At 31.9% G+C, this 11,492-nt stretch overlaps 1 protein-coding gene across 1 annotated transcript in view; it reads right to left on the reverse strand.

Moving 5' to 3' along the window:
- Positions 1 to 11,492, reverse strand: part of LOC106055804 (propionyl-CoA carboxylase beta chain, mitochondrial-like) — a 34,309-nt gene continuing 22,817 nt past the window's right edge. Inside the window, exons 9-17 of the mRNA XM_013212258.2 lie at positions 8,507 to 8,573; positions 6,593 to 6,713; positions 5,360 to 5,441; positions 5,079 to 5,202; positions 4,331 to 4,438; positions 3,782 to 3,882; positions 2,822 to 2,920; positions 2,305 to 2,404; positions 1 to 770 (exon numbers count right to left, since the gene is read on the reverse strand). Of these exons, the coding sequence (XP_013067712.1) occupies positions 649 to 770; positions 2,305 to 2,404; positions 2,822 to 2,920; positions 3,782 to 3,882; positions 4,331 to 4,438; positions 5,079 to 5,202; positions 5,360 to 5,441; positions 6,593 to 6,713; positions 8,507 to 8,573 (924 nt within the window). The 3' untranslated portion in view covers positions 1 to 648. The remainder of the gene's footprint in view (positions 771 to 2,304; positions 2,405 to 2,821; positions 2,921 to 3,781; positions 3,883 to 4,330; positions 4,439 to 5,078; positions 5,203 to 5,359; positions 5,442 to 6,592; positions 6,714 to 8,506; positions 8,574 to 11,492) is intronic.

Consider the following 11,492-nt stretch of genomic DNA (forward strand, 5'->3'; position numbering starts at 1 on the left):
TGAATTTTGATTGTTTTATTCAGTTCATTAAAAAACATTTGAGCCAAACATAGCACATTTGTGGAGTGGAAGGCAAATAAACATGTTAGCCTCACATACACAAACATTCAACAACTTGGATAACAAGACTCCACCATTACATTCACACAACTAGAATAACAAATTGACCAGCCAACTGGATTTACCACTGACTCTATTTGATTGAATAGAGCCTTTTTTTTTTTTTAAATGAAAAACAACTGACTATGTTAAGGTTATGTGATCCATGAATACCAGTACAATGATAGGATGCACAGACATCTAATGTATATACAAGTCAACTTAAAAAGTATTCTTGACTTCAGTTTCTAGAATGAATGCAATGAAACAAAATATTCCTAAGTGAAATAGCCAGAGCCTGAGATCAAGCCAGAGTTCAAGCTAAGTGGCAACTTTACAATATAAACAACAGATACAAAAAATATAATGCATCACTCATAACATAATTTGACATAATATCACTGTCACTATTCATGACAAAAAAAAAAAAAAGTAAAGTGAAACAAATACATTTGAAAAGCCAAATCCTTTGTTTCAATATCAACAAATAAACAAAATGCCGTCTAGATCTTGTAAAGTAAAGATTGCCAATCTAAGCCAAAACATCCATTAAAGTGGAATATTGGCATGTTTCTTCCATGGGTTGGTCCTCGTCTTGCTGGCCAACATGCCCAGGTCTCTGTTAATCCTCATACGTGTCGTTCTTGGTTCTATGATGTCATCCACAAACCCTGAAAAGAAAACAATTTTAAATGTAAACTAAGACACTCATGAAATGTCTAAGTTGGCAGAACATTTTATTTTCAATGCAATATTTAATCAACAATTAAAACAATTTCAGGACAAAATAGCTAAAAAGTTAAAGGGAATTCAAGCTTCAAAGAAATTAAAAATACATTTCTTGTTTCAAATACTTGAACTGTCTCATGTAAGAACTCTTTCTAAAAAAAATAATTCAAGCATGGAACAGATTGGCTAAACCAGTTAGGAAAGCCAAACTCATAATGGAGTTTGAATATTTAATCAATATGACAAATGGAGAACATCTGTCAAATTTAAAAAGATAAATGAGAAGACATCCAGAACTGAATGAATCAGGACAGAACTTAATAGTGCTGCAGGTTATATTGTCAATGGAGAAGACTAGGGCTGGGCTAAACATGAAAGAAAAAAAAAATCCAGTGTTTTAATGGCACATGCACTGGAGATCAAACAGACTTTTTAGATTTAAAAAAATCTGGATATCAGATACTTTTATTTATGAAAAATCAACAGAGTGAACAGTCTTTGCCTTCATTTTATCAAAGGGATTTTTATCTTAAGGACACCTCTGAGGCCACCCAGCTCTAATGGGTACCCTGACATTAGTTGGGGAAAAGTAAAGGAGGTTGGTCATTATGCTGGCCACGTGACACCCTTGTAAACCATAGGCCACAGAAACAGATGACCTTTACATCATCTGCCCTAGTCTGAATGGGGAACTTTACTTATTGGGAGGATATTACAAAAAAATGTATGCTATGAATCTGGAACACAGCCTTCAGACACAAGTGCATGTAGTGGCTTCTTTACCACTAAAAGAAAGTTCCTTGACATGCTGGTGATGTAACAAATCAGTTTGTTGGTTCCAAATTTACAACTAGTTGGCAGCCCTTAACATTTCTTCTTACTTTACGGTTCTTGTACTTGTAGAAAGAAATCTTAAATAAAAGTCATTTTTCTTTTTCTATCCAGTTCCACTGTAAAAAGTAAAGGGATCATCATGTTTCAATGTTAACTTGCTAATGTATGCATTATCTGGCAAAAAGATATGCCAGCAATAAAAAATTCATCATCATTCTTCAGCTTAGCTTCTTATGCCACTGTGTTCTATTATCTTTGAGAAGCAATATGCTCTTGTAGTGTGACTATACTATTCAAGATTTGTGAATGAATTTAATGCTAAACACAAAATACAAACACAAAATACAAATCTTAATAGATTGATTTTGATCTACATCCTAGATTGACTTTTATTTCCATAAGCTATTAAGCATTCTCTTCACAGAACATTCATTGTCAATGAAAAAAAAAATGTAATGAATGGAAATAATAACAATGACTTTATTCAATCTTTTTTTTTCTACTTTGTTAATAAATAGTTTTGAACTTGTTTCTCTCGCCAGTCTGTCTGGACATCAATGCTTCAGTGGAAGTTTAATGGAAAAATCCAAACCTCTTAGGACATGAGATGTTTAGTGTTGTAGCAATGGCAAAAATACATACCTCTAACAGCTGCTGGGAAAGGATTAGCAAATTTTTCTATGTATTCAACTTCATTCTCATGTTGGTTTTTAGAACCTCTAAATATAATAGACACAGCTCCCTGGGAAAAAAAGGGAGACAATTAGAGCCTATCATTTCAAGGGAGACAAATAAAATAAAATTTAATATTTAATCTTTATATCAAGACAGCCAATTATGAAATTTTCAAATATATTACTAGTTTTATTTTGTTAGTATGTTATCTTATTGTTAAATAAGTAAAAGTTGAATTTAAAAAAAAAAAAATCAAATGCTTCAGAAACTTAAGCATTTATTATTGCAGACTTAAAATAGGGCATCAAAAGCTAATATTACCATTCAGAAATTCCCTACATTTTTAATAATGCTCTTTTTAAAAAAAGAAAAAAAAAAAAAAAAAAAAAAAAGGATCTAAAAATAATAAAAAAAAAGATACAAAAATTAAAAAGAGCACTTGTAAAGAGTTTAAATTAACAAGAGTCAGATGAATCACACCCACCTTGGCACCCATGACAGCTACTTCAGCAGTAGGCCAGGCATAGTTGATATCCCCCTTCAGATGTTTAGAGCTCATGACATCATAGGCACCACCATAAGCCTGAAGAAAAGAATAGCAAAGAGTAATTTGAGGAAATTAAAGGTGAAAAATTAATCAAAGACATTGGATTATATGAACTCACACACAATGAAAGCCAATTTCTTAAACTCTACTAGCAAGATTTCATTCTTTTAAAAACATTCCCTTCAATTTTTATTGAACAATTCTTAAATGAAATATTCTTTGGGCATTTAGGAAAAACAATTCTGATTTAAGACAATTGCTAAAAATACTAAAAAAACAAACAAAACTTTTTTATTATTACAAATCTTGAAAATTTTTTATGTTTCAGTAAGTTGGATCAAATACCATTTTTATGAAATGAAGAACAATATACTTGATTTTTTTTTATATAATATGAACTCAGTAAAAACTTTTTAATTAGCTAATTTTTAAGTAATGTCTGACCACTGTCAAAAAAAGGCTAACTTAAACCATGGCTGTATCACAAAGTCCAGAGGGCTGGTAAAGACCTTCCTTTTAGGGAAGAGTACCAGAAAAAAACAAAAGAGGTGGAAAATGCATCAGAAAGACAACACTGAAAAATGGACAGGCCTGTGACCAGTCATTCAAAGAGATACTATTCTTAAAGAGAGGACTGGAGAAAGTTGGTCAACAAATCATGTCAGTTTACATGTGAAAGTAATGTCTTACAGGATGTGTCCCTTCTCCATCCCATCAAACAAATAAAAATACAGTGCAACAATTTAAAGTTTTCACTATTATCACTTTAAAATATTATTACAAGTTTTGCATTAAATAATTCAATGTCAAAATTACATGCTGTGCTTTTTATATATGAATTTTTTTGCTCAGAAATATTTGCTGTTTTTTTTTCTTATATATGGAGTAAGTACTGACCTTCCGGGTAATGATTGTGATCTTTGGTACAGTTGCTTCAGCAAAGGCATATAACAGTTTGGCACCATGGCGAATGATACCACCAAACTCTTGATTAGTTCCTATAGAATGAAAATACAATCTTCATAACTAAGTAAAAACAGCTTTTTAAAACACAACTGAACTAAACATTCAACTACTCAAGCTGGATTGTGAAAAATGTGTATTTTAAGATTCAATCAATCCTGACAATTTGTAAGCTATCAATATATAGTGTGTCCATAACTTTATTTTTAGGGACAGTAAGACAAGAGCTAAAACAATAATAAAAAGTCTTTTAATCTTGACAGTTAAATTTGCACAATTTGTTTTCACATTTCGTTTTATTTATGCAAAATATAAACATTGATTGTAAAATTGTATCTGATGTCATTTTGGCTTAATAACTATAAAGTATTGTGTTTTTTTTAAAATTAAATTAACATAGCCTTGTTTATGAGTTGAATGATAATAGGCTCTCTCTGAAAAGAGAGAGATAAGGAAAAAGAAAGTAAAAGGAATATTACTTACCAGGTAAAAACCCAGGTACGTCAACAAATGTAATGATAGGTATATTGAAAGCATCACAGAACCTGACAAAACGAGCAGCCTTCACTGAAGCATTGATGTCCAAACAGCCTGGTGGGAGAAAAAGTTCAAAACTATTTATTAACAAAGTAGAAAAAAGATCTGAATAAAGTCTTTGTAATTACGTTTATAGGGGCTTGGTAGCTGAGTGGTTAAGTGCTTGGCTTCCAAACATGGGGTCCTGGGTTCAAATCTCGGAGAAGACTTTGAATTTTGGGATTTGTATTTTGGGTTTTTGGCACATCGGCACAATTTAGGCTACGTCATGCCCGATTTGGGATTTGTAGCAGGCCCCTGTGTCCACCCTACTCTAATGGGTACCTGACTTTAGTTGGGGAAAGTAAAGGCTGTTCGTCATTGTTCCAGCCACATGACACCATGCTCATCAACTGTTGGCCACGGAGACAGATGACCTTAACATTATCTGCCCTATTTACTTTACTTTTTTTATCACGCTTATAAGATTAAGTTACAAGAGAGGAAATAATATATGAGATACTGTCTACTTCAAAAGAGTTCAAAATGACCAGCTGCCAACAAAATTTTGATTATAAGAATATTGACTTTATCTAAATTTAAGTAGTGCTCAATAATTAGTGCCAAACTTTCTAATTACAATATGAATTAATGAAAAGTAAAGCAGGCTCAACTGCAAACAGAAGTGTAGAAAGAAATTTGAAACAAAAATTACCAGCAGCTACTTTAGGTTGATTGCCGACTATGCCCACTGTGCGTCCATTCATCCTAGCAAAACCAACAATGATGTTCTTGGCATAAGTGGGCATGATCTCAAAAAACTCTTGTTCGTCAATGATCTGTCAGAACAAGAAAAGTAAGTGTAGTGTAAATACTACGGCAGATTAAAGGCTTGTAAAATATGAGAGTATTGTAGTTATAAACTTCTACAGACTTAAGCTGGTCAGTACCAAAGCTCCCTATATATATATATATCTGATAACAAAACATACTTACACCTGTGATAACATCCAACATATCATAAGCAGCTGAAGACTCAAGAGGAACAACTGTGTCAAGGCCTGGTACTATTCTATCCCTAGGTAAAAAAAACATCTTGTGTCAAGTTAAAATATAGACATTGTTAGGTGTAGATGGAAACAAACAATTTTGAAGTTGATCTATATAACTATTTTCTTGTATTTGTGTTTAGTATTGTAAATAGCACTTGATAGAATCTTGGTTGTAAGATGTAACAAATTCAAGGTTTACTTATTATTATTTGATTGGTCTATTAGTTCAAGTAGAGATTGACAACCCTTGAGAGATTGTTATTGTTGTCAGAGGCCTGAGTTTTGAGTGTAAATCATAAGTCAGGGGGCGCGGTGGCTGAGTGGTTAAGTGCTTGGCTTCTGAACCTGAGGTCCTGGGTTCAAATCTCGGTGAAGGCTGGGATTTTGAATTTTAGGGCGTCCCTGAGACCACCCAACTCAAATGGGTACCTGACTTTAGATGGGGAAAGTAAAGGTGGTTGGTCGTTGTGCTGGCCACATGGCACCCTGCTTGTTAACCGTTGGCCATAGAAAACAGATGACCTTAACATCATCTGCCTCATAGATCGTTAGATCTGAAAGGGGAACTTTACTATACTTTTACTATAAAAGTCAGTTCATAGTTGTGTATATTTAATAGTTTAATATTTGATGCCGTTGTCTACAACTAGTTCTTCTGATTGCTTTTATTAACTTTATATTCTGTTATTAATTGATCTCTGGCATCTTTTGAATTAAAGAAAGGAAGTATGTTTATTTATGTATCCAGGTCAAAGTCATGTCAGGAGTTCACAAAACTTACTTATGATATTTTTGCATGAACTTTATACCATACATATTATATACATGGTATGGTTGAAATAGTTGATACAGTTGAAATAGTTGGTATGTTTACTTTGACAAGGACATTTTTTCTGGCTTTTAGCAGATAGCATCTCTCTCTCTAGATATATATCAAGAACTGCTTTTATTTTTTTTCCTTACATTATTATTCCTCTCAAAATACCATGTTTTGATCATGTTTTGTCTTCATCTTATAAGCATCAGTCTTGTCCAACATTTTACTCTGTATTATCATCCATTAACACTCTACCTAATTATATTCTAATTACTATGAAGACATTTCAGTCTGCTCTGTCAGCCATTATTACAACAGTTCAACAGTCAATGGGTTAAAGGTTTGAATTAGTCATCTCACCAAGGATCATCACAGTCTCTGATTGGCGCTTCATCCACATTACTCAAAGGCAGGTAGTTGAAGAACTCCCGCAGGTTCATTAAAGCATCCACATCATTTTCAAATGCTCTGTGAGCCACACCTTAATTTAATGAAACCAACAATGTGACAATGTATTACACCAATATCATTTTGATTTTCAATCAACAATGTTACATTGTATTAAAATAATAATATAATTTTGATTTTCAATCTATTTCTATTATATTATATGCAAAGGGTCACAATATCATTGTTAGTTCCCCTGGGCCTCATAGAGTGAACACTAGGTTTTAATGAAATGTGTTGTGACCCTGCAAGAGCTTATGCATGAAATTTTAGCTTGTTAGGCTAATGAAAAATTGTAAAAAATTATATTTTTTACTATGACGAAATGTGAGTAAATAGATCTAGTAGGAATTAAACTAGAGTCTAGTTGTATTCCAACTGCAAAAGTCTAGTTGTATCCCAAGTGACAACAAATTGGCATTGTTTTAAACTAAAGTCTAGTTGTATCCCAAGTGACAACAAATTGGCATTGTTTTAAACTAAAGTCTAGTTGTATCCCAAGTGACAACAAATTGGCATTGTATTAAAATAAGTCTAGTTGTATCCCAAGTGACAACAAATTGGCATTGTATTAAAATAAGTCTAGTTGTATCCCAAGTGACAACAAATTGGCATTGTATTAAAATAAATCTAGTTGTATCTCAAGTGACAACAAATTGGCATTGTATTAAAATAAGTCTAGTTGTATCCCAAGTGACAACAAATTGGCATTGTTTTAAACTAAAGTCTAGTTGTATCCCAAATGACAACAAATTGGCATTGTTTTAAACTAAAGTCTAGTTGTATCCCAAGTGAAAACAAATTGGCATTGTATTAAACTAAAGTCTAGTTGTATCCCAAGTGACAACAAATTGGCATTGTTTTAAACTAAAGTCTAGTTGTATCCCAAGTGACAACAAATTGGCATTGTATTAAAATAAGTCTAGTTGTATCCCAAGTGACAACAAATTGGCATTGTATTAAAATAAATCTAGTTGTATCCCAAGTGACAACAAATTGGCATTGTATTAAAATAAGTCTAGTTGTATCCCAAGTGACAACAAATTGGCATTGTTTTAAACTAAAGTCTAGTTGTATCCCAAGTGACAACAAATTGGCATTGTTTTAAACTAAAGTCTAGTTGTATCCCAAGTGAGAACAAATTGGCATTGTATTAAAATAAATCTAGTTGTATCCCAAGTGACAACAAATTGGCATTGTATTAAAATAAGTCTAGTTGTATCCCAAGTGACAACAAATTGGCATTGTATTAAAATAAGTCTAGTTGTATCCCAAGTGACAACAAATTGGCATTGTATTAAAATAAATCTAGTTGTATCCCAAGTGACAACAAATTGGCATTGTATTAAAATAAATCTAGTTGTATCCCAAGTGACAACAAATTGGCATTGTATTAAAATAAATCTAGTTGTATCCCAAGTGACAACAAATTGGCATTGTATTAAAATAAGTCTAGTTGTATCCCAAGTGACAACAAATTGGCATTGTATTAAAATAAATCTAGTTGTATCCCAAGTGACAACAAATTGGCATTGTATTAAAATAAGTCTAGTTGTATCCCAAGTGACAACAAATTGGCATTGTATTAAAATAAATCTAGTTGTATCCCAAGTGACAACAAATTGGCATTGTATTAAAATAAGTCTAGTTGTATCCCAAGTGACAACAAATTGGCATTGTATTAAAACAGATCTAGTTGTATCCCAAGTGACAATCTAGTTAACAGACTAATGAAGAGAGAACACATGGTGATTCCAGTCAGCACTGATCAATCAAAGGGAGGTTAGAGAAGACCTGTCTGGCAGACTACATTCCAGTGCCACTCACCTGATACAGATGTGTGAGTCTTGGCTCCTCCCAGTTCTTCTTGTGTCACATCTTCATTGGTTACTGACTGTGAACAGAGAGAAGAGATTCATTGTCAGTTTGACTAACAATAGATTCTAGTGATGGGCAAAAGTTAACTAAAAAGTTGCTAACTTTTAGTTTAACTAAAAAAAATTAGTTAAGGCCAAAGTTTAATTTAAAAAAAAAAGTTTAGTTAAAATCCTAGTTTAATTATTATTTTTTAGTTACAAACTAAAAAGTTTAATTACAAAGTTTACAAACTTTTTTAACATACATACCAATAAATATTTATATCTATGTAATTTGGAGAATATATATAATGAATAATAGAGAGGAGAATAAACTAGAGGGTGCACAGGTCACTAGAAAGCCTTTTGACCTTTACTCTATAATGGTAGCTATTCCCGCCAATTCAAGGTATTTGAAAGGCGAGAAAAATAAACGTGTTCATTATATTTCTAGCAAGTTTCGCTGCTTGATAAATCCTGATAATTCCTTGCTTCTATAAATCTACATTTTGCTGCTTTTATTAAACACCAGTGTGTTCCTGTATAGCTGCAGGAAAAAGAATTTTGCTTTACTATCGATCTAAAAGAAATGTCGACCCTTTTTTATTTTACAATTTTTACTAGATAGATCTAGAGTTAAAGTCTAGTGACGTCTAGTGACAGTCTAGTATATTAGTATTAGTCTATTACTACTATTAGATCTATAGTCATAATAGTCTATATTTAATTATTTTAGTCTCTTAGTCTTAAGTAGAGTCTAACTCTTAGTAGTCTTAGTCTTATATCTAGATGTAAATTTAAAATTATAAGTCAATAATATTAAATATAGTATTATAGATCTATTAATTAAAATCTATATTACTTTACTTTATTAGACTAGATCTATTAGTTTAGAGATTCTACTATTCTAGAATTAGAGTCTAGATCTAGATTCTAGATATATCTAGATTACTTATTATAGGCCTACTAAGACCTAAGATGCATAGATGATAGATCTATAATGACTGTAATACTAATAGGCCTAATAGTCGTCACTATACTAGATCTAATACTAAATTAACTAAATCTACACTAGATCTACATCTACTTCTATTATAATTATACTTATATCTACTATCTAGAGCTATTAGTAGATCTAGATCTAGTATTATCTACTAGAGTATATAGATCTAAATACCCATATCTGGTTATTAAGATATATACTAGACTTTAGATTTTAGATCTACATCTAGTAGTAGTAGTAGTAGTAACTAGTATTTCTTAGATTATTTTTAGATTAAAATATTAATTATTTGATCTAGGTCTAGTAGATAGATCTAATTCTATATCCAGATTATATTTCTGATCATTTCGTTAGTAGAAGATATTAGATCCAGAATATTCTAGAATCTAGAGTTAGTTAGAGAGTCAACATCCAGTTTTATCATTACTTCTAAAGGTAACTTAGAATATTAGAACTTGGACAATTAGGCCTACTTCTAATTTCTTTCTATAATAGTATCATTCTAGTGATTCTATTAAGATCTACAAAAAATATATCTCATAAAGACGTTTAAATCTTGTTTCATGTGCACAAATAAATGTTTATTACATTTTGCTAAAGAGATTGGTTGTGCTTTATATTTTTCATGTTTGGCTGTTTCGTCCTTAAAAAAGGTCAAAATAGTTAGTAAAAGTTTAACTAAAGTTTCTTAGTTTAGTTTAACTAATTTTTTCAATTTGTGATTAACTAAAAGTTTAATTACTTTTTTTTAGTTCAAACTTAGTTTTAGTTTAACTAAAAAAAATTAGTTTAGTTCCCATCACTAATAGATTCAAGGTAACACAACAGGTCTCCCTGATTGATGTCACTGTCAGGAGCAAGTTGAGCAGTGATAGTAGGAGGGCTTGATGTGGAACTCAATCTATGAACATTGTTTGCCAAAGAAACTAGAATATAGTGAAACCTCAGCATAACACATGACTTCACAACAATGCACATTTTGCTTTCTTTAATTGTACACAACATGTGAAAACAAAGTCTAAGAACACAGCTATTTGAGAAGTAATTTGTTTATTTTTATATTCAGATACTTCATCAGTCCTAATCTACTGCAGTAAAGCAGGGGAAAGAAGAGGGCAGTGTTCAAACCTTGCACAAAAATCCAAAGTGCATACAACACAACCAGGTTTGAGTAAAGGGTGTGTATATTCAAGGTTAAACAATAGTCAGAACAGAAAAAGATTTTTTTTTTTTACAAAAGTATAAAAATAGTTTATCCATTTATAGGGAGTTTAAAGTTGAATTAATTGCCTTAGGATCTACATAAAGTCTGTTGTTTTATTCACAAACTTGTCCACAACTTAAGAAACTAAATGATTAGCCTGTTTAAAGGCAACACAAAATCTACAGTAGGGTGGGCAATACTACAAAACTACTTGTTCTCTTGTTATCTGTTTCACTTGGAGACTACAATGTGAGGATCTAGCAGCTAAACATTTACCAAGTCTCTGGTTATCTTTTTTTTCTTTCAACAATAACATGTTCGAGTTCAGAGTATCCAGTTCTATTAGTTCTACCCGGCATGACCCATTGACCTTACTCACTCCTGTTGAAACGGAGGTCCACGAGTAAATATTGATAAGTAGCTTAAGTTACATTCAAGGAATGAGTTTTTTTTTTCAATTTAGCCTGAAGAGAAATAGTTGAAGAGAAATAGACAGAGGAAAGGGGATCTAATAAGAGAAAGATGGAATGTGGTCACCAAGATCTAATAAGAGAAAGATGGAAAGTGGTCACCAAGATCTAATAAGAGAAAGATGGAATGTGGTCACCAAGATCTAATAAGAGAAAGATGGAAAGTGGTCACCAAGATCTAATAAGAGAAAGATGGAATGTGGTCACCAAGATCTAATAAGAGAAAGATGGAATGTGGTCACCAAGCTCTAATAAGAGAAAGATGGAATGTGGTCACCAA

This window comes from Biomphalaria glabrata, chromosome 15 (assembly GCF_947242115.1).
Source record: "Biomphalaria glabrata chromosome 15, xgBioGlab47.1, whole genome shotgun sequence".
NCBI classification, from domain to species: domain Eukaryota; kingdom Metazoa; phylum Mollusca; class Gastropoda; family Planorbidae; genus Biomphalaria; species Biomphalaria glabrata.